We start from the raw sequence: 24,239 nt of genomic DNA on the forward strand, positions 1-24,239 counted from the left end.
GGAAAGACAGCTAAAGCACAGCCTACTTCTGGTTGAGAGTTAGTTTATTCAAATTATAGCTGAGGGTCTGTATTATACAGATTTATTTAATATTAGAGAAGGTCCTGTGTGAACACTTCAATTTTCCATTTGTCTCCATTTTAACCAAAGTTTTAATTGCTTTCTCTGTACTCAACACTGTAATTTCTGAGATGTTCCAATGAAAATTGCTATATTGCTCCACTAAGGAATCCAGCAAAAATCAATAATTATTGGAAAAGCACAAGTATTAATTTGTACACATTACTAGAAGTTGAGGAATATATGTAGAAAAGGAATGTGAAGGTCTGTAGTGAAAAAACGTGTCCCGAAAAAGAGAGAGCTATCTTTCACTTTTCCACCTTTTGTGGCTTCAGACTGGATGTGTTGCACAAGCAGTAACACAGTTTGGAAAACTTTCAGAGCAAGTTTATAGGTTCAGCACAGGTGATCTATACAGATGTCAGTAAGCTGATGGGCAGTCCATCATGACATACTTTTGCCGCTTCATGATGAGAGTCTGAATCCTTTAGGTGGTCATAAAATGTTCTTCTGACTGAAATAATTGTCCCTTTCTTTAACTTCAGGGCTACTTGTTTATCACAGCGAGCCCAAATTATTCAGTTCACATGGCTCTTGACTAAGTGATTCTTTAAGGGCCCTTGACAGAAATGTATGGTTTCTGTGAGAGCCAATATAGGCTTACACATGCTTTGCATGCTATACTCCTGGCGTGTCTCTGAAGCTTATGTGATCTTATTGTGAGTGTGCTTGGTGTTTGTTTTTTTTTTTTTCTTTCTCTACTTAACAGCTGAATTCTGTGTTCCCTACCTCTGTCACTGTGTTCTGAACACTCGTTTTCCTTTCCTTCTGAACATGGGTGACTTCTGCTCCAGGAACTAGGGATATTAGATACTGGGACTTGCAGTGCTCCACAGAACTGAGCATTGTTCCAGTGGGACCATCTGCAAGGGCAGTCACAGAAGGCTGTGAGGGCTGATATTTAAATGAATGCATGGCAAAATACATACCTTGAAAATGGATCCCAAAATGGTGTTAAATCTTTCTTATCAGAAGCTTTAGTTTGCTTGTACTCACCATCCTAATTTTATTTTTTTTTCAATCTTAAATTGATTTAAGACCAAAGCACATATTTCTTGTTTATTGTTTTGTTTGTTTGTAACATTTTAATTTGCAACTATTGTGATAGCTACAAAAAATTTTCCAGGATGTTTTTTGCTGTGATATCTTTTCTTGTTGGGTGGTTACTTTAGTGTATTTTGAGTTGTGCTGATCCACACAAGTTACAGTGTTGTCTTAAAACAAACTCTGCCTTTTATTTCCTAGTGATACAACACTGTACTTCAGCTGAGCTATATGTGAAGGCTTCAGGTGAAGAAACAACTACCTTCTTAACCATTTATCTTCTAAATGGCTCTGGTCAATGTTGGCGGGCTGAAGACTTAGCTGCCTCTACCTCATTTGTTTTTTTTTACTTTTTTGTCTGCAAAGACAGATAATGCTTTGATTTTGGACAGTAGTCATACTATCCAGGGTCTTCCTGCTTATCTGTCAGGTGCTGGCACTTTCTGAGCAGACTGGTCTACAGGAAGCAGTCTGGGTTTGGAAGAGCACAGGTGTGGAGCAGGACCTTCCTCTAGAGAGGAAGGGAACTTCAGACTTAAACCTCCTGTTTCCATTTGCTGGCATCCATCATAATCTTTTTTTTGTTGTTGTTTTAAAGACATGTGGTAAGGTTTCATTTGTAGATGTTGGTGGTCCCGTCATTCTTTGCCATTATATACTGAACAGAGTAGTGTAAACAGGATTTTCTCTCTCTTGCTGCAAGTTGATCTTTGTGTCTTCTTTTTCTTCAATGTGCTTTGAAAAAAACCCAACAAAACCATACATTTTCATCTTCCTTTCAGTTTCTCAGAGAAAACGGTATTTTTCTCTCTAAACCAGGAAGAAGATCTCCCTCCCTGAAACTGCTGTCTTCAGCCTGTGGCTTCGTCACTTACCAAGCCTTGAAAAAGCCACATTATATCTTTTAGACCAGCTGGTTTCCATACAGTTGAATTCACTGGAGGAAGTGGCTTGTGTCATAAAAGACTCGTTACTGGTATGTGCAACATGTAGTGCATTTGATACTGCTCTGTCATGCTTCAGAAGTGACAGAGTTTCAAATTTGTCAGCATATTTGAGGGAAATAGCTGTCATTTGGCATATAGCTTGCTAATACAAAGGCAAATCTGGAGTCTCAAAAATGTCACTAAATAGTTAGTTTTACACTGAATTGGTGGAAGAGAAAAAGTATTTCATCCAGTGATGAAGAATGGATGAGCTAAAAAGAATCTGACTGGTGGGGGTAGGTACTCAGCACCTGCCTGTGTCTTAAAATATTCTAAACTTTGGCCAGGGAGGATTTAAAACTGTTGTTTCTCTAATCTTCATGCCTATGGGAGTTTAGCAATTTCAACAATTGAAATTCCTTGTATATTATTTTATTATAGACTACTTAGTTATTTGGTTTTGTTTGCAAATATGATCAAAATTCTTAGTACAAAATATTGCTAACTGTAGTTCGTTTTCAAATGCAATTTATGCAGTGTGCTAAAAATCTTTCCTGTGAGAAAGCATGACACAATACCTTTTCCAAACTAATGAGCTAATTTGCAACAGAAAATTTGTTAATTACATTGTGAAATAGCATGTGTGCTATGCACTTAAATTATGTATTTCATAAAACAGAATTAAAAAATGGCATGCAGTATCTATCTTCAGCCGGTGAAAGTGCTTACAGAGTATGTATTGTAGATAGGAAAAGAATGATGGCTTTAAATATTCTTAACTTTTTAATTGAATCTGCAAATTTCCATTTTAGGAATCCATTACTATACTTGCAAATCTCATAAATGCTTGGCATCAACAGCACCTTGTATGTCATCTGGGGTTTTAGGTATTCTAGAAGGTACAGCTATATACAAGGACTCATTTTTCTGTATCAGATACACTGTGAGTTGAATACAGTGTATGGTATCACACATGGCTATAGAAATAAAATAGAAAAATCTTGCTTATACATAAAAATAAGTAAAAGCAAAAATCTTTGCTTTAATTATTGGTTTATTTTTGTTTATTAACAATGTTCACATTTGCCTTGTATTCACATTCTGATCCTCAAAAAGAATGGAACATTACTGTGCTGCCACGCTTAGGTTGTCCTTACTTGTCTCTGCTCCAAAGTCTGCTTTCAAAATAAGATATCAACAGAGTGCAAAGACCGGTGCAGCAACTTTGAATGCTGGTTTAGAGAGGACATCCTGTGGACAAGGAGTGGAATGAATGGAGGCATAAAGAACAGAGCAGTTGAAAGACGGATATTGCTGGTTGATGGGCATTGTTAAGAGTGGGGATGCGTCCATGGGAGATGGCATACCAATTAAAAGCAAAAGGATTAGAAGCTTCAGAGGGGCAGTATAGAAGAAAAAGGTTTGATCCAGAAATTGTGTTCTCAAATATTTAATATGTTGTGCAGCTTGTACGTGGTACTATAAGGATACTTGTGTGACATTAGGTCAGTCAGCACTTTGAAAGCAAGAGTATGATTAATATAGCCCGCTAGAAAGATATTTGAATATTTATTTAGGAATGTGGGTGTGCATTTTTGGCAGTTTTATTACTTGTAGGATCTGACTTCCGTTTGCCTTATGGGTATGGTAATAAAAAGACAAAATTGGATTTATAAATTTTTTTTCTATTTGGAAGAAAACCTCTAGAGCATAAATAGGCACAAATATGTTAGTGATTTGATTATAGTATATAATAAGAATGAAATTACAATAAGCTCTTTCAAAATTTCATTAGTAGAGTAATTTAGCTAAATAAAATATCTTGATACAGTAAGCAAACTGTATGTAAACCTCATAGAGGTCTATGGTACCCAGGTAGTTGTAAACCACCACACTTCTATTGTGCAAGAAACTTGATATGCACTACTTTTACATTTTAAATCCAAGAGTAATTGTAGTGTGATGGTCCACTAACTTGTGTTTTATATGGTATGCTGTTAGGCTTGTGGTTTTGTAGTAAACCGGAATTAATATTGGAAATTCTATAGTTACTCAGAAGTAATAAAAACAAGTGAAATGGCCATCACAAATGGTTTTTTAGCTTCTTAGAATTTGGTGGATGAGTGGATGTCTTCTTTTCTGAAGTAACTTCAAGGTTCCTGTGTGTGTGCGTTATCAACTAAAATTTGAATAAATACACATATTCTAATTATATGCTTTACAAAAAATGCATATGTATATAAACACATTTTTAAAGCACATGTGTGTAAAAAGAGATGTGAATGGATCAGTATCAATTATAGTTTGTGTTCAGTTCTTAGATAGCTTTCCAAAGTGGTTTTATTTATTGTTTTATTTATTTCAAAGTTATGGTGCAAGAAAAGTGCAGTAGGGTGATAGGGACTAAAATTGGCCAGCTTCTCCTTATAAACCATCTGTTATTGCTGTGTTATGTTTTCCCACATTACTAGCATTTGTCCAGCCCAGCACTGAAATCATGTTACACTCTGCAGTTAAAGCTCTCTCTGCAGGGTCTCCCTTGCTCTTGTTTTTCTTCAGCATTATAGAGCAAATACAGTTTTAGTGGGTGATATGGTGACTCCTGTGTTGCCTGACAGGATACCACGTTGGAGACTGCCCTTGCACTGACCTTTTGTTGTGCCTTATCCCCAGATTTTGAATATAGCTGGTTCCAAGCTGACCTTTCATTGGGAACTGTGCCGATGAAACAGCATTAACGAGGGATAAAGGAAGAAGGACAGAGAGAGAAAAGAGAGGCTTTTTTTCTTATTGGGCTAGGTTACAGTTAGCTCCCACAGTATTACCTGTCTTCAAAACCTGTGTTACGATAGAATTTTTGAAACGGTGCAAGCTAGTTTGTTCATCATGTTGGTGAATTCGGGAGCTTTTTAAATCTCAGTGAAGAGATGTTTGTGGTTCAAAGTAAGTGCATGCTTCAAAATAAAAATACATTTGGCACTTGGTATGAGAAAAGAATTAAGTGCATGTGAGTCTGGAAGTCAAGAGAACTAGTGTTTGTGGTGTACTACCTTAAATCTGTTGTGTCATCCTGAGCACAGGATCTTATGTTTACTCTTACTCGTGGTTGTTTTAGAGAGCATTCTATGATGTTAACAAAATGCACTGTATGATTACTAGTCTGTTCTTTGTGCCATTTACTTGCTCCTGTAGGTACAACTTATTTTTATTATTTATTTATTCAGTTCTGGCTTTGTATTATAAATTACTGGTTTATGATTCTTCTTTCTGGTAATATAAATACAAAAGTAGTGAGGTTCTATAGAACTTGTGTTTGTAATAGTTTATGTTAGAGTATATTGCCCTGGTTTCAGCTGTTTAATTTCTTTCAGAAATCCCAGTGTTGTTTTTGGTTTCTCTTTTCCTGAAGGGGCACACACTCTTGAAATACGTAATCATAATATCACACGTGTAGCTCCACTTCCTTGTGTTTGAATCTTTTTGGTTTAGTGCATGTTTTGCATGTTTAGTGCATATATGGTGCGTATTTTAAAAGTGACAAGCTCCTAGAAAATGTTTGGTTTTCTGAGCTTCCTGTGAAAAATATTGCATAGTCACAGACAAGATTATTGAAATATAAAATGCCTTTTATTTTGAAAAAATAAGGAGGTAATGTCAGCAATTGAAAACGCTATGAAAATCCCTTCTGAAGCTGGTAGTCTCACCCAAACTCCAGAGCTGCAGTTGGATGCAGCAGAATTATGCTGCCTGCGCAAGTCCTGCTACACAACAGGAACATCTTCAGACTGTTGCACTATGGTAGCATTCTTACTTCTAGTGCTTGCAAATTAATTCCATGCAAGTCCGTTCATCAAAATCTCATGGAATTAGATAACAGTGGGGTTTTTTGGGGCATGGGTTTGTTTGGTTGATTGGTTTTTGTTTTCCCTTTTGAATACCAGTGATGAAATTTATACTGATTTCAGTAGTGTAGATTAAATACTAGGAGCTATTAACTGTGGTTTCTTGTAGTGAGTACTGCAGTGACTTTCCTGCTGTCTGGCAGGAAAGGGTGGAGAGATTTTCCTTGTTGCATACAGTACATTTATTTTGGTCTTGTTCAAAAGATTTGATCTTGATATGTATGGCACTGTGCGGATGGACCCTGTCTAGTTTATGTTCCATATATCTTAACAACCGTGTGTTGGTACCTCATCACAAAAGTATGTGTAAAGAAGTAGGTGGGGTGTCTCAGAACTGCGGAATGGCTGGCGTTCAGTATACCTCTGGAGATTGTCTAGCCCAAGTTCTCTTTTTTTTAAAATTAAAAAAAAAAAAAGGAAAAAAGAAAAAAGGATGAACTTGTCTCTCTTTTGTCTCATCCAGACAGTTTTTTTCCCCCTTCTCCTAGCAGTGGCAGTTTGGAGACCAGTCTTGCAGTAAGCTGCATGCTGTTCTCCACACGTCAAAAAAAAGCCGGCTGTAAATGCTCTTCGAGCACTAGATGGCACACGTTCAACAGGACAACTTAGCTACAGCCATGTGACAAACAAGAAGTGTGGTAAAACATGAAAATGAGGTGCCATCTAATGTTTGCAGTATAGCAAAGACAACTGTGAAAAACAAGTTTTTGTAGGCAAGTTTGTATTAAATGTTGTCTCTTTATTTTCTGATTATCATATAGGGACCATATAGAGTAAATTCATCATTCTGCCTGTGTGCAGAAAAAAAATGTCTACTAGTGCTTTTTAGCTTGAAACAAACTCATGAAAGTTTGGGTATTTTCAGTAGTGTGTCAGCTACATAAGGCTGTTAAATGACATTTATAAATGCTATTCCTTCCATACATGATGAAGTTTATCGAATGCATTTTGTTAAATGTGCTTTACTCTGGATTGTTCAAGAACTATATTTTTATCAAGTCTTCAGGTGTTAACTTGAGAAGCACATAGTGTGGAATTTTTTTTTTAACTTAGGAAAAATATACTTTGGGGAATGTGTAAGCAGTTATTATTCTTGGCACTCTATAGAAGCCTAATACATCTTAGAATTTAGGAATATGGGACCAGAAAGTAGTATGTGTACTAGTGCATGCTTAATCTAATAACTTAAAACAGTCTTTTGTGTGGTAGTGTGATAAAAAGCCTCAGTTGTTTAGAAAAAAAATACATTTTGATGTGCTGAGATATTTAGCTTGCAGTAGCAACTCTGAAATTCACAGAAGATAACACTGAAAAAATGTCCAAAATGTGTGTTTGGTAGTATTAAAGACAAAGGTGATAAAATAAAGTTATTTTCTGGAATTTAATTTTGAAGATGTAGCAAGAAGCTCAAAACACATCCAAAAGGGATTGTCTGTGAAGAAAAAGAAAAGCTTTTTGTGAAGCTGCTCCCTATCTCTGCCCTCTTGAAATTGCGTGCAACAATCTGTTCTCTCTGTCACGTTTAGTATTGTTAGAGATTGTTGTCCTAAACAGCTTGATATCCCAGGTGTTTGCATTTACGAGCTGTTTGACCTACCTGCTATCACTGTGGATCTCCTTCCATGACATAGTTATTTTGAAGAACCTAATCCTAAGAAAATCTGAGGGCTTAGTAAGAGTTGATCTGAGAATTAGAGTTTAATAATTGCATTGTAATAGTATCCATGAGTTAAATAATACAGTGTAAATAATAACATGTAAATAATACAGTGGCAGTTGTTTGAGTTGTTTCTTACTAATGACTAAATTTCTTTCATTTGTTTACCAACAGCCACAAGCAGCAAACCATCCTGCCATTTTCAGAATTGTTAATGAAATTTTCAAGTAAGTGTTGAAGTTATAGTGGAAATTGTTTCAACTGATCAGTTTAAACACTGAGGTTTTCTTCATTACAAGAAGGAGTATTATAACCTGGGATGTAATGTAATTTCAGGCTGTCTTTTTCTTTATCTGCATGTCTTAATGTTGCCTTCCATGTAGTATACTGCAAATATTGAAAAATGTTAAAACTCTTGTGAACTTTACATAAAACTTATAATAATCATTGATAGTATTTTAGCCTTTAAAGTTTAAAATTTATTTTGTACTTCAGTAGATATTTCTGGTTGAAATATGATGTTAAGGTGAAAATTGTAAATGCCGAAATGGTTTGGCCCATACCAGCATGAGGATCACTACTGGTGCTGCAAGATCACTACTGGTGCTGCCAGGAAAAAGTGGCAGGTCATAGTAGTAGGGGACTCTACTTTGAAAGGAACAGAGGTACCCATCTGCCAGCCTGACCCAGTCTCAAGTGGGGTGTGTTGCCTACCAGGGGCATGGATCAGGGATGTTGCAGAGAGGCTGCCTGCTCTAGTAAGTCCCACTGACTGTTACCCACTTCTAGTGATCCATGTGGGTGCTAGTGATAGAGATAGCAGTAGCCCAGAGAACATAAAGAAGGACTACAGAGACCTGGGAGAGGTGGTTAGGGGCTCTGGAGCTCAGACAGTCTTTTCATCAGTTCTCCAGGATAAAGGGGAGGATGTTAAAAAGGCTAGAAGGACTGGCCAGGTTAATAAATGGCTAGAAAGGTGGTGCCATAGTCAGGGGTTTGGGCATCTTGAACACAGGACCCAAGTCAGTAGGCCAGGTGTACTGGGGGCTGATGGAGCTGGTCTTACAACGAAGGGGAAGAGCAGTTTTGGTAAGAGGCTTGCCAGACTGGTCAAGAATGCTTTCAACTAGATGTGTTGGGGGAGGGGGGCATCATTCCATCCCAACACACCCAGTCAGTTGCCAGCATCTATAATAAGTGCTCGGAGCAATGCAGAGATATTCTAACCACTCCAGCCAATGAGCCGGCTTCATTTGGAGCTCAGCTCAGATGCCTCTGTAGAAACACCCGTAGCATGGGGAGCAAACAAAAGGAATTAAAGATGTGTGCACGTCTACGGGGGTATGATGTAATAGGCATCACAGAAACATGGTGGGATGGCTCCTATGACTGGAGTGTTGGAATGGAAGGTTACAGGCTCTTTGGAAAAGACAGGCCTGGCAGGCGGGGAGGGGGAGTTGCCCTTTATGTTAGGGATAGGCTGGAGAGTATGGAACTCTGTCTGGGGGCAGGTGAGCAGTCAACAGAGAGTTTGTGGGTCAGGGTTAGAGGGAAAACAGCTGTGGGAGACATTACTGTGGGGATCTGTTACAGACCGCCTGATCAAGAGGACTCTGGATGAAGCACTCTACAGACAGATAGGAACAGCCTCACGCTCGCAGGCCCTTGTTCCCCTGGGGGACTTCAACCACCCTGACATCTGTTGGAACGATGGCACTGCACGGCACAAGCAATCCAGGAGGTTCCTCGATTGTGTGGAAGACAACTTCCTTCTGCAAGTAATAGAGGAGCCGACAAGGAGAGGTGCCACGCTTGACCTTGTGCTCACCAACAGGGAGGGGCTGGTTGGAAATGTGACGCTCCACGGCAGCCTTGCTTGTAGCAATCATAAGATGGTTGAATCCGAGATCCCCAGGACAGTGAGAAGAGCGTGCAGCAAGCTCACTGCTCTTGGGCTTCAAGAGAGCAGACTTTGGCCTCTTCAGGAGCCTGCTTAGTAAGGTTCCACAGGATATAGCCCTGGAGGGCAGGGGGGCCCAAGACTCTTGGTTGATATTCAAGGATCACCTACTACAAGCTCAGGAGTGCTGCATCCCAACTAGAAAGAAGTGCAGCAGGAGGACCAGGAGACTTCCTTGGATGGATAAGGAGCTGCTGAGGAAACTTTGAGCAGAAAAAAGGGGCTTCTAAAAGGTGGAAGCAAGGACAGGCGGCCTGGGTAGAGTACAGGGATGTTGTCTGGGAAGCTATGGACCAGGTTAGGAAGGCTAAGGCCCAGTTAGAATTAAACTTGGCTAGGGATGTTCAAGATAACAGGAAGGGATTCTATAGGTACATAGCAAATAAAAGACAGACTAGGGACAATGTAGGCCCCCTCTGGAAGCTGTCAGGAGAACTGGCTACCCTGGATTTGGGGAAGGCTGAGGTTCTGAATGACTTCTTTGCCTCAGTCTTCACTGGCAAAGGCTCTGACCACGCCACCCAAGTCTTGGAAGGCAGACGCAGGGACTGTGAGAATGGAGGCCTTGGGCCCACTGTAGGAGAGGATCTGGTCTGAGACCATCTTAAGAACCTGAACGCTCACAAGTCCGTGGGACCTGATGGAATCCATCAGCGGGTCCTGAAGGAGCTGGCGAATGAAGTTGCTAAGCCACTGGCCATCGTATTTGAAAAATGGCCACATGCAAAGAGTTGTGGTCAGTGGCTCACTGTCCAGCTGGAGACCAGTAACAAGTGGTGTCCCTCAGGGATCGGTGTTGGGACCGGTCTTGTTTAACATCTTTGTCGGTGACATGGACAGTGGGATTGTGTGCGCCCTCAGCAAGTTTGCCGATGACACCAAGCTGTGTGGTCCGGTTGATATGCTGGAGGGAAGGGATGCCATCCAGAGGGACCTTGACACACTTGTTAGGCGGGCTGATACCAGCCTTATGAAGTTCAACCATGCCAAGTACAAGGTCCTACACCTGGGTTGGAGCAATCCCAGGCACAGCTACAGGTTGGGCAAAGAAGAGGTTCAGAGCAGCCCTGCAGAGAAGGACTTGGGAGTGTTGGTCGATGAGAAAATTAACATGAGCTGCTTCAGTGTGTGCTCGCAGCCCAGAAAGCCAACCGTATCCTGGGCTGCATCAAAAGGCGCGTGACCAGCAGGTCAAGGGAGGTGATCCTGCGCCTTGACTCTGCTCTTGTGAGACCTCACCTGGAGTGTTGTGTGCAGTTCTGGTGTCCTCAACATACAAAGGATGTGGAACTGTTGGAACAAGTCCAGAGGAGGGCCACGAGGATGATCAGGGGACTGGAGCACCTCCCGTATGAAGACAGGCTGAGAAAGTTGGGGCTGTTCATCCTGGAGAAGAGAAGGCTGCGTGGAGACCTCATAGCAGCCTTCCAGTACCTGAAGGGGGCCTATAGGGATGCTAGGGAGGGACTCTTCATTAGGGACTGTAGTGACAGGACAAGGGGTAAGGGGTTAAAACTTAAACAGGGGAAGTTTAGATTGGGTATAAGGAAGAAGTTCTTTACTGTAAGGGTGGTGAGGCACTGGAATGGGTTGCCCAAGGAAGCTGTGAGTGCTCCATCCCTGGCAGTGTTCAAGGCCAGGTTGGAGAGAGCCTTGGGTGAGATGGTTTAGTGTGAGGTGTCCCTGCCCATGGCAGGGGTGTTTGAGCTAGGTGAACATAAGATCCTTTCCAACCCTAACTATTCTATGATTGAATGATTCTATGAAGATGGAATTTAGCTAAAGCATTTGCATTTACAATGTAGCCCCTTTACATTATGTATTGTTTACCACATGAGGGCTTACAGTACTTTGTACTCACTTTTCAGTGGCTTTTTCACTTCACCTTATGACTTATCCTTTTTGTTTAAGTAGATCTACTGCCAGGGTTACCAGTATTACTGTTTCACTAAAAATGCATTCAGGGACTGAAATTCTTTGTGCATCAAGTGTTTTCCTTCTTAAGAAAAAAATATGACCATGTTTGTGGTGTTTGTGTGTCTGCGTGCATGTTTAGGTTTGTCCAGCCAAAACAGAAGAGTCTTTGCTGCAAAACCTGTAGACTTTTGTGCTTGAGAGTGGAACCACTTGGCAGCTATTGCTGTGGCAGTCCTTTCTGCTGCTGCAGCCCAGTGTCTCAGCACAGCTAACATTTTCTGAATAGTTGAGACCAGGGTCTTTCCTAAAGATAGGTGCACATGAAAACTGATGTGAGTTCAGCAGACCTCTACTAATGTCTTAGGCTGGAGGCTGTATGTGATGGTATAAGGTGGCAAAATTTGTTCAAGTTGCTTGACTTATTTAGGGGCATGGTACTTAAAATATTTTTTAAAATTAACATGAGACTGCATAACTCTTCCCCCCCCCTTCCATTTGGTAGAAATGGATGAAATGTTTCTCAGATCACAGAGTCATGGAATGGTTAGGGTTGGAAAGGAAGGGACCTTAAGATCTTCTAATTCCCATCCCTCTGCCACGGGCAGGGACGTCTTCACACTAGACCTTGTCCCCCAAGGCTCTGTCAACTTGGCCTTGAACACTGCCAGGGATGGAGCATTCACAGTGCCTCTCCCACCCTTACAGTAAAGAATTTCTTCCTTATATCCAATCTAAACTTCCCCTGTTTAGGTTTTAACCCATTACCCCTTGTCCTGTTGCTACAGTCCCTGATGAAGAGGCCCTCCCCAGCATCCTTACAGGCCCCCTTCAGATACTGGAAGGCTGCTATGAGGTCTCCACGCAGCCTTCTCTTCTCCAGGCTGAACAGCCCCAACTTTCTCAGCCTATCTTCATATGGGAGCTGCTTCAGCCCCCTCATCATCCTCGTGACTTCCTCTGGACTTGCTTCAACAGCTCCTTGTCCTTCTTATGTTGGGGACACCAGAACTGTACGCAGTACTGTAAGTGGAGTCACATGAGAGCAGAGTAGAGGGGCAGGATCACCTCCTTCGACCTGCAGGGACAACTTCCACTAGCCCAGGTTGCTCAAAGCTCCATCTAACCTGGCCTGGAACGCTTCCATGGGTCAAGCACTCACAACTTCCTTTCAGCTGTTATGAAGAGATATGTAGACATTAAAATACTATTCAAGATTTAGTCATGTGAGATTTTAGAATGCTGCTGCTGAAGAACCTGTATTTCATTGCTTGGAAACTGTGTTGAGTTTCTACAGCTGGCAAAAACCTCCTTTCATTTTGGGAGTACTTACTATGTTAGAAGTACAGATCTAAGCATTTTGTCTCTTTTGTCTTTTTCTGGTATTTGCATGCTTTTCATTGAAGTTGATTGTGCTATATTGTTTTATCTTAGTATTGTTTTATCTACTTGGGATATGAAACCTTTTGGTTTTATATCACATGTAGAGGCTTATTTTGTTGCTATGTGCATCTATACAGAAGTCCATACACTTGACTGTCTTGAGTTTCTGTGTACTGTTTTTTGTGTTTATATTAGTGATTATATTTGCCTGTAGTAGTTGTGTGAAATTTCTCTGTTACAGTAATGTTAGCTGTTCTTGCCTTTTAGAACATTATGGAGTTAAATTATTATGCTTTGCTGCACATGTGTTTTTCTGCTCCATTTGCTCAAGGTTACATTATGCCCTGTGGAAGGCTAGTTAAAGCTTTCACCTTCATGAAACTCCACAGCAGATTTTATGATTTCATCATTGAAAACACATTGAAATGCATTGGTTAAATCTGTAACAAGGATGGACCTAAAGTACATCTTTGGTATACGCTCATTTCTGTTTGTGCTGCTGATTCATTGCTTAATGATCGCTATGGAGTCACAGCAATTGAATAGCATCTGTATTGATTAATATTTCATTTCAGTGCCTTTGTATAGTTTTCTAAATATGTAACTTGTGAATATGATCCACAACTTTTTTTGCTGGTTTCCCTGGCTCCAATAGGAGTGTTACATTTAACAGTTTAAGTCAAGATATTTTTGTTTGTTTGTTTGAGTTTTGATTGGGTTGTTTCGGGGGGGTTTTTTGGTTGGTTTGGTTTTGTTCTCCAGGTACCGTACCCCAGGAGATTGTACTAGATTGTAATTTCTCTCTAGTTTGAGATGGCCTATGGGATGCAATCGCACAAAACACTGAAGTATGCTTAACTGTAGACATGGGAATAGTTGATCTGAACCTAGTAAGATTGCTCAGATGCCAAATTTTCCTAATAAAGTTGTGGTAATCTCTTTTTTTTAATTTTATACTTCTTTCCCTATTGATAAGATAAATTATGTCTGCATTTATACTATATATACACTTACAAAATCTAGTTTATTTATAGGAGCTGTGTATGGGAATGGAGGGGAGTGAGGGGGAGTGGGGTCTGTTTAAGTAAAATAGAATTTAAAAAGCCTGCAAAGTTAGTACCCGTCAAGCATAATGAGCTCAAACACAGCTTGCATCTACAGCATACAAACAATGTACCTTTTTTTTTCTTAATTTCAATTAACAGTGGTGTGGCAGGCAGACTCATTATCTGATCTGTCGCAATCTAACTTCTCTATGCTTAGGAATGCATTGATGGAAACTGATGGAACTCCAGAAGTTATGACCATAATACAGGTGTTTACACAGCTTTTCCTTCAGGCTCATCAGGATGAAAGCAAGCAGGTTAGTAAAGATCTATTTCTAAATGTTTCTTTTCATTAAGAAGATAGAAAATTTCACAAAGAACAATTTTGCTCTTAAGAATGGTGACTGAATATAATTAACTACATAATAGCATCTCCCTATAGCTGTATATATATGCCAAAGTTCAATTCAAACATTTTCACCTGTGAATAAAATTATAGTATGAAACCAATATGTGAGAGCCGTTTACCTGATTTCACCCTGGAGTAATCCTACAACCTAAACTGTGATTTTCACAGGACAGTTCACCTGGTGGGTAAATTTCTATCTGTATAGTGAACATGATCATCTGTCTTTTATAGAAAGGATGAAAAACTTTAGCACGTTTTATTTTTGCAGTAACAGGGTTTCTGATAAATGAAACAGAGATAATAACCTCATCCTCGTTTCTCAAAATAATTGTAAGTAGAATACAGCGTAGTCAAGTTTGTCTGTTCAGAAGGTAAAAGGCGCAATACACACTGGTTTCAGTTCCTGGTCTTTACCATTTGATTTCGGAAGTTTTTCCTCAGTCTGAAGATTCAGATATCCCAGCTTAATGTTTCTTCTTCTGCACAGATTTCTATACAGCACTTACTGAACTAAGTAGAATTATTTTTATATGTATTAATGTAAATCAGAGCAGGATCAGCTCCTCATTTTTAAATTTTGAAATTGAGATATGAAAAAGACTTTTCTTGCAAACTTCTTTTTAGGCTCACAAATGACACTGTTACTTCACATCCTGGCAATTTTGTTTGGTTGTTTAACTCCAATTCATAAGTTTGAAAAATGTCATATCTTTTAACAGATTTCACTTTAGACATAAGAAAATTTCCAGTTCCTTTGATTTTTGCATCTGTTTAGGGAGATGGTAGAAAATTTCGGGATTTCTTGGAACTTGTGATGCATTGTCCTGTAATAAGTGGTGTGATTCAATCTGTTTGCTAGCTTCAGGCAATATGTAGTAAGGATGAAAGTGCAGCTGTCTTGCTTCACATGCAGGTGCTCTGTATGTTAATTTTATGCCACCCTGGCTGCAAGCTAGCATCACACTGTGTGAGAAAAACACATAAAAAGATTCCATGCTCGTCAGACACCCAAAAGCTAGAGCTGTTGGGCAGGTGATACATTTGCTTCAGGGTGAAAGTCCTTCACCTGTTGGCATTGCAACATGGACTATTACCCACTTTTTTTGAAGTGTTATTAAATGTTAAGTTTCCTCTATTTAACTTGTATACAGTTTGATTCATAGGCTCTAATTAAGGTATCATTTTAGATTGTTAAATCCTTTGTTTCAGTTTGTGAATCAGCCATAATGTTAACTAAGAGCTGGCTTAGAAAAATGCAGTCACAGACTGCTTCCTTAACTTTGTTTCAATCAGTCAGATCACATTTTTTTTGTCATACCAATATTACATCTGTTCATAAGGTACCCATCATTGTGGTATCTGGATGCCCTTGACAGAACATAATGTGCTTCATTAGCATTTCACAGAGGCATGGTAAAACCATTAATAACAGAAGATGAAGAGTGTTCTGGCTGCGTCATCTAAGATCATAGGAATTTATAGTACGATTAATTGAAAAAAGGCTAGGCAAACAGATTTGTCCCCCAAATTTTCAAAAGAACCAGGTCATGTCTGCCAGTTGCACAGGTTTGCAAGGGAGGAAGAGTATGACTCTCTATTGCAGTGTGACAGCTGTCAGAAAACAGCTGTCTTTTCTAGTAACTTTGAAGACTATTTAAAGAGAACAAGGTTTGGGAGAAGGAAAGCTGAAGAATGTGAAAAAGTGCTACAGGGGTGAGGAATTAAATTGCTTCACCTGTGTTTGGGTAGAGTGAAAAAGGTATAAATGGAACATGGGATTTAGACCTACTTAGAAAAAAAGACCATTTATATAGGCATTGAATAAGGAATTTAAGAGTGGGTGTACTGAGATCACCGTTGTGATAATCCTTTCCATGTTTTGTACAAGCAGATTTTCTTCAAGTTTATTACTGTAGTGAAAGCTGACCAAAGGTATTTGGGTCACATTGCTCATAGATTTATAAACTTAAAGTTTTAAGGTTTAGTTGATGGAAACTGTAATTTCCTCCAAGATTATTTTCCCTAGATCATTTCAGAATTGTCACTGTTTCTTACTTGGAAATTTTGCTTTAAATCATGGGATAAATATTTTAAGCTGGTGTTCTACTTTTATTTCCTGTTATACATCAGGGCAATTATTATAACCAGCTACATCCAGAACCAGTCTGTCTCTTTGAACCTTGTTTTGCACTTTGTGTTGGGTTATGTAAGGAAAGAACTGCCTAAAATACTGTGTTTGCTTGATAGGAAGCAAATTTTTTTTTGCTTTGCTTAAACAGTATGCTGAAAACTGGTTTTCACTTACTTTTCAATACTATTTTCGTATGTAACTCGTGGGTTGTCTTGGCTACTGTTAACTGTGTCGAGAGCTGCTTTTTCATGGTGCTTCTTGGTGTAAACTAATTGGCTACATGCATTCTTTAGTATAGAGATTATTAATTTTTAATTAACTTAATTCCACTTGACAGGTAGTCTTTTAGAGTCTTCCCATACCAGTGATTGTCTGAGAGTACTGCATATATGTGTGCTGTAATTTCAATTAATTGTTGTTTACAGAACAAAAAAATAGTATAGACAGAATGTCACATTGTCTATGTAAGATCATGCACCTATATATCCAAAATAAATTAGTTACTAAATATGGTCTTCATTGGATTTAGAAATTATTACATTTTATAGAATCTGGTTTTTTTTTTTATATATATATATTCCATAGAGTCTGTTTTTCAAGAGATTACCTATTTATTAGATACTTTATTATTCCTAAAGAAAGGAGATGGAATAGTTCTAAGGTCAATGGTATGGAGACTTGAAGACTGAAATGACAGAATCATAGAGGTTGAGGTTGGTGGCCCTTCGTTGAACTCTCTTCAGTATGTTGATGTCTCTCTTGTACTAAGGAACCGAAAACAGCACATAGTACTCCAGGTTTGGCTGCTGGAGTGGCTGCTCACCAGTGCTGAGGAGTCTCAAAGGATCACCTCCCTCTACCTGCTGTCAATCCACTGCATAATGCAGCTCAAGATACAATTTGTTGCCTTTGTGGCAAGGACACAGTGCTGGCTCAGGTTCAATCTGGTGTCCCACCTGGACCCCCAGGTCCTTTTCTGCAAAACTGCTTTCCAGTTTCCCAGCCTGTACGGGTGCCTGGGGTTGTTCCTTCCCAGGTTCAGGACTTTAGACTTTCTCCTTGTAGAACTTCATGAGGCTTCTATCAGCCCATTTCTCCAATCTGTCAAGGTTCCTCTGGATGGCAGCACAACCCTTCGGCATATCAGCCACTTCTCCCAGTTTGGTGTCTCTCTACCCCTTCATCCAGCACCTTAACAAAGATGTCGAATAGGATCGAACGCAGTATTGACCCCTGTGGTACACCACTAGTTACTGGTCTCCAACTAGACTTTGTGCCACTGACCACCACCCTCTAGGCCTGGCTATTCAGATCGTTTTCAGTCCACCTCAAAGGCAGTTCATGTTGCACTTGCCCATGCATACCACACATTAGACAAGCCTGCAGTAGATATTTGCAGAATAAAAATATTAAAGGTATGATTAAAGGTGTGTTGCTGCTAGTCTCAACTGCACAAGCAGCAATGTTCATAGTATACAAGTCATACATACCCAGCTAAACTGAGGACAAGTCTGTTACGTATGACTACCCTACCTTGTGCTGAATCAGATCCTAAGAACTTTAGGTTTTAATTTCTGAATAGAAGGCAATAATCCCCACCACACTCTCAGATATTGTAGATGTTGTTAGTTCTTAGTTTAATGTGAAGCTGTTCATACTGGAAAATGAAATTAAACTAATTGGTATCTCTTTTAACCTCTGCATGTTAAGAGTTGAAAACTTAGTATTGCAGGGAAAAAACCTAAGAGTATTAAAATGTAATTTTCTTCATAGTCTAAATCTTTTTTTTAAGACATATATTTAAAAAATACATAAGTACTTTTTCTAAGCAAGCTTTTCTTAACTATCCCCATCTTTTTTAATGCAAAATCCTAAAATCAAGTGTAGAGTTACTTTTCTGTTCTCTTGCTTCAATCTGTGTTGTTAATTACTACCTTAGATGAGATTGTTCATTGTGAGTTTGTTTTGAAAACTGACCTAAAGGCTCTTAAAATAATGATTTTGTATCTTAGCATACATTTCCACTGAAGGCGTACTTTCCTTACCATCACCAGCCTCTTGTAACAGCTTTACTCAGACGTCCTTTTGGTAAGTTACTTCGTGAAATATTTGTAGTATTAGCCAACCTGCATCATCTGTGTACCTCTTCAAATAACTTTAAAAGGCATGAAGAAATAATTTTGCCATTTCTTAAACAGGTTGTGTTGACTTATCAGTTTTAATAATAATCTTTTAATGTTTTGGTTGGGAGAGGTTTTAGATGTTCCTGAAAAAAACAAATTCTCATGTAACAAATTCTCAATAATGCAGATGTCACTTTAAAGAGAACTAAACCAGAAGTGAATTATAAAGAAAGGGTGCTTAATTTTCTAGAAATTAACACGTTACTGAGGTTGTAAAAATACAAAATATTCTTATAATATTAGTTGTCATAAAAATTTTTATATGTGTGTTACAAGCCTTGCCAATTGTCTCTGAAGCTTGAATTCTGCTGACATTTTAGATTGCTAAATTTATTATTTTTTCAGGTTTCCCATTTCTATAGATCAGTTTTATGATATGTTTTTATGATATGTTTTCTATAGATCAGTTTTATGATGCAGTTTTATGATATTGTCCAATATGATACAGTTTTTCATGAGCAATAATTTCAGCTAGTACAAGAGCCTCTGACAATGTTACTGCACTGATTATATATTGAGATGGCATTTACACAAGGGTACATTAGCCTCATTTGAATATTGCTAGCTGTACTTCATCACTTAGCTTTGTAAATGAATTGTTCTTAGAAACTCAGTAAACAGTATTGTTGAAAATTAGGAAATTTCAAAAAGAAATTTTAAATGCTTTATGATAACCGAATCAAGTTGCACAAATTTTAGTGATTAATATGGTTAATACGGTTAATTTTTTAAGTCGAATTTAAAGTTTTATGTTTATCCTCCCTCCTCAGAGCTGCCAGCTACACACTGGTTTGCACATTTGAAACACATTTCAGATATGCTCAAAGCATTGGTAGAAGATACAAATGTTCGGTAAGCAGTATTATGTTTTCTAATTTTTTGTCCTTTGTACATTAATTTGTGAAAAGACGTCATTTTAAGTCTTCAGTGGCAACATTTCATCATTTGCTTCTTATTCTCAAAGTAGAGATTTGTTGTGAAAAATAGGACTTTGTTTACTTACTAAACCTGAAGTTTGTAGCACCTATAGACCTGTCCAATAAGCCTCTGAGTAAATAAAATCTTGTTCCTTTCATTTCAGCAAATAGCTAGCTGTATATCAGAACTGCTTACTTGCCTACTCTCCCATTTCTCACTCCAACTTTTAAAACCGATTCTGGATTGACAAACAAGAACTCTTCTAACCAGAAAAGCAGCTAGTATTGGAAACAGTTTGTTGTGAGCAGTACCATTTTAGTTGTATTTGCTTTTTGCAGGCTTGTGCAAACATCCAAACTTCCAACTTCTTGATTTTTTTTTTAATATAGATAGGACTATCTCTCTGTTGCCGCCCTGTAATTCTTTCATATCGGGTGTGATGAGAACTGACTTGCTTAGATCTGCTCCAAGAGTCAGCTTTCTGAAGAAAGTTGAACAGCTTTTAAATAAAATAATTTTTATTTTAAACCTGCAATATTTCAATAGAAACATAGAATGCTTAGGCCAGACAGACTTGCAAAAGATACCCAGCTGTCCCCCTGTGTCCTGGAAGACTGATGCTTGCATCCACACTTGGTTTCAGTTAACTCATGGAGACTTTTTTGTTGCTGTTGTTGAGTGGCAGAAAAAGCTTTTTGCCGTTCCCTCTGAGGCTGAGCTCTTTGCTGGCAGCTCCTCACTTTCTGTATAAGCTGCAGTTCAGTGCTACGTCTCACATGTTCATCCCTGAAACCTGTCAAACCTTTCTGCCCTTGGAGTGTGACCAGTAGCTGACCCTGGCTTCTTAAAGAAACACATAACTGAAACTAAGAATAAGCAAATAAAACAAGTATTATCCATCATACTGTATTACAATAATAGAAACAGATCTGTTCTCCTTCTGTGGCCTAGCCCTTTCTTGGCTTATATGGTCTTTTCGTACATGAATCCAAACTGGGCACTTTGATGGTACAGGAAAGTTACGGTGAGTTGTAAGTGGTGCCTAGGCTCTGTAGTCAGGAAGTAAATCCTATTCTGCTAAGTACTTGTTAATGCTTAATGCATAAAGTTTAAGGATTTGTATTTACCCTTTGAGCAATGAACACTTACAGTCCTAAATACTGTCAATATTACCCTAAGTATAGTTACTTGTTTTCAGTACTTTTAATTAATTCCATTTTTGATTGTAAAATCACTGGGTTTCAAAGCTGGCCTGTCCACTTACGTTGTCACAGCATTGACTTATGTTCAGATAAGTAGGCTGTTGTCCTAGATCACAATCACCACTTTTTTTCAAAGGTTTTTAATGTTGAATATCCAGATTCTAGTATCTTCAAAGACTTTACTAGTGCTGATCCTGTTCCTTTAGCTAAGGAATTTTAATCTCAGATTTTGTCACACATCACAGCATTCTGAGCCATCCTGCTGCCCCCTCCAAAACCTGTGGAATATCAGCAGTGGTGACTTTTAGAGCAGTCACCTCAGTATTCTACTTTCTCTCTATGTCAACCTCTTATGTCTGATGTCAGTTAACATGCTTATCCAGAAATGCCAGTGTGGTGGATTTGTGTCCTAGGAATAGGATTTTAAGACCCTGAAATTGTATGTCATATAAACAATGCCATTTTCAGGATCAGTAATTTCTGGTATACCTGTAGACAACATCAGTGACCAATATACTCCAGGCAGAATACTGTCTGCATACACTATACCTTCATACATAAAACTGTGCAGCCCGCCCTTCCAGAAAGTCTTAAATATAAAGCAGTATATTCCAACTGTGATCTTGTCACATTCTGCAGATAATGTGATGGTATCAGACAACTTCATCAGCTGAAATTTCTCAGATCTTTTAGAGTTTCCTGTAAGGGGTGGCAGAGCAGCCCTTGAAGTCCCCTGGAATAAAGCTTAAGAAAAACCTATAATGCTTAAAACTTTCCTCAAACTTAACAGGAATAATCGTACCTGGTTCTTAATTTCCTTCCAGCTGTACTTCTTGTCTGTCCTTCCTTCCACATTTACTTTGACTTTTTGCTTCGAGATGCCTACTATTGGTTTGCATCTTCCTGTTATTTCTGCTTAGTTTATTTTAACTTCAGAAGAGTACAAGTGAGAAACTGTAGCAATGAGCTGTGGTTCATTCTCATCTTTCTTTTTCTTATGCAGAAACCCAGATATAAATACCTTCAGAATTTTCATTAAAGAGTACCTGAATTTTAAGAGTCAGAAGATTAATATCCTTAAAAACTTTATATTGAGTCCATCTAAATGTATTCCTCATGAATTAACAAAACCCAGAAAATAACCCTGGAAAGCAACAGAAAGAAACTGGAAGGCAATATAAAACAACAGTATCTTAGAATGCAGCATTTGAGATACTAAAGTTTTGAAAATCCTTCAACTAGAGAGTATAGTTGATAAAGTTTAATTTTGTGATATATATTTAATACATAATATTTTGTCACAGAAACTGGTGTAATGTTGTGTATATTTAATGCATAATATTTTGTCACAGAAACTGGTGTAATGTTCTGTCCTACTGATAAAGTTAATCTCTTAGTAGCAGTGGATGTGTCTCCTTTAGTCATGACTGCAAACAGTAGAGTAGTACATGGCTGTATGTTTAGCAGGTAAGCCATATCTATGGAAGAGTAGTTTCAGGATTTTTATTTTGATGCCAGCATGCCAGCACCCTTTGCAGTTAACTTAAGACATTTAAAAGTTTTAAATAACAAGAAATACTTAATTCTATCTTTGTAATTTTCCAGTTCTGCTGCTGACCTTTTTGAAATCTGGTTTTTGGTTGTTCGTTTTGGAGAATGGCTCGATATTGCTGCAGAACAATTACTGAAGGCTGCTGTAGAACCGGATGCTTTGCTGTGGCTGCTGGCATTTTACTACTGTCCTCAAAATGAAAATCAACAAAGGACTCAAACAATGGTGCGTAATGCAGTGGTGTTAGGCAGCAATAAGCAGTCAATAGTCTGCTTATATCTTATTGCTATAACACAAATAGTGCACACCAGAAAAATGAAAGTTCTATACTGGAGAAGGTACTGGCTTTACAAGGTTTCCTGGGAATTGTGTTCCAGTGGAGAAGCTGAAAGATAATTTTGTGGATTTACTTGGTGACATCTATAAAACATTTCCCTCCTTTTAAAGTATATTGTATAGATAAGAACCTTCTTGTCTTTCTTTTGGTAACTTGGGTGTTTTTAATCACTGATAAAACTACTCTAGGAATGGTATTTTTTAAATCACTGTGTAGCATCGCTGTGTTACGGCATCTTCTGATAAGGAAACACAAGAGAAATTGCAACGGCATTTGAAGCAGTAAAGATACTTTTCAGACACAGCTATGAATCTTAACCTTGCACATCTATTCTGATTTCTCTTATGTATCTATACTGATATTTTGCATTTATGAAACTGTAAAAAGTATGTTATATTCCCCCATATGCTAGGTTTCTAACAGAAGGAAACTGTGTTCTAACCTCATGCGCTGTACTGCATGAAGAATGCTGTGTCTGCATATGCATGTAAATAGCATGAAAGCCTTTAATTTAGACCTATTACACAAGTTTGAACTGGCATACGCAATCTGATCTACAAAGCTCAGATTCAAAATTTGGCTGCAGCAGCTCCAGTTTGGTTGGTTTTTTTTTTTTTTTTATTTTAAAAGAGATTCTGTTTGATTTGAAAATGCAGCCCAGTATACCGTGCTAGAAAAAACATCATACTTTCATTTTGCGTCTAGTGGTCCATGTACCACAGTATGTTCTTCAGCGTTCTGTTTCCTCCCTTCCCTTCCTGCAACCCAAATGGCACTACAAACGCAAGCTCACATCCCAGTCACTTAAAATTTTTCCTCTTTAATTTCTTACATTCTAGGAGTGGGCTGGAGTGTTGGCTGAGCTACAGGGAAGAAACTGGGGTTGATTGGGTTTGGGAAAGAAGGCAACACCCAAGCAATAAAAAACTGAAGGACTGTAGGTGCAGATCTCTGTATCATTGTTCTAACTCCAGCATCACAGAAAGAAATCGCATTGTCCCATACACAAAATTATCTCCCTGTGTCCTCCCTATTCTATCAGTTTGTTATTTTGTGATAATGTACGACAAACTTTAGTGAGAAAAAAGCTTTTCCACAGATAGCCCACACAGTTACTCATCTCTTCCCAGGGGTCTAATATTTCAGTTCATTATGATTCTTTTCTGTAGTTACTTCAAGTAAGACTTATTTTTTCCACAGGTCAGGCTACTTCAGAAGCATTCCCACAGTTCATGCAAAGCTTCTGCCTTTAGTTAGATACTTGCTTTTTTCTTTTAATTTGTCCTTTGGCAGGTTAGCTCTCAGTTCCTTTAAATAGAGTGTTTTCTTCCTCAACCCCTGCACCAGTTAAGGATTAAGATGGGATGGGATGCCAAGCTGGAGGACTTTCCATGCAGCCTATTTTTGTGTGGAAAGGCATACACTCATGACTTAACATTTTGTCTTCCTGTTATTTACTTTAGATAGCAGCTTAATATCAGCAAGAGTGGAATATATAGAGTTAAACTAATTTAAAGAAGAAGGAGGCTAATTTTGCTGTTCACCAGTCTTCACT

The 24,239-nt window shown here is 38.6% G+C and overlaps 1 protein-coding gene across 2 annotated transcripts in view; it reads left to right on the plus strand.

Annotated features, from left to right (window-relative positions):
• The window catches only part of FANCC (FA complementation group C), an 86,126-nt gene that overhangs the window by 55,266 nt on the left and 6,621 nt on the right, over window positions 1-24,239 (plus strand). For both annotated transcript variants that reach the window (XM_065661757.1, XM_065661756.1), the window contains exons 8-13: window positions 1,984-2,140; window positions 7,824-7,876; window positions 14,170-14,269; window positions 18,505-18,580; window positions 19,446-19,527; window positions 22,401-22,572. In XM_065661757.1, coding sequence (XP_065517829.1) covers window positions 1,984-2,140; window positions 7,824-7,876; window positions 14,170-14,269; window positions 18,505-18,580; window positions 19,446-19,527; window positions 22,401-22,572 — 640 coding nt within the window. The remainder of the gene's footprint in view (window positions 1-1,983; window positions 2,141-7,823; window positions 7,877-14,169; window positions 14,270-18,504; window positions 18,581-19,445; window positions 19,528-22,400; window positions 22,573-24,239) is intronic.

This window comes from Lathamus discolor, chromosome Z, assembly GCF_037157495.1.
Source record: "Lathamus discolor isolate bLatDis1 chromosome Z, bLatDis1.hap1, whole genome shotgun sequence".
NCBI classification, from domain to species: Eukaryota; Metazoa; Chordata; class Aves; order Psittaciformes; family Psittacidae; genus Lathamus; species Lathamus discolor.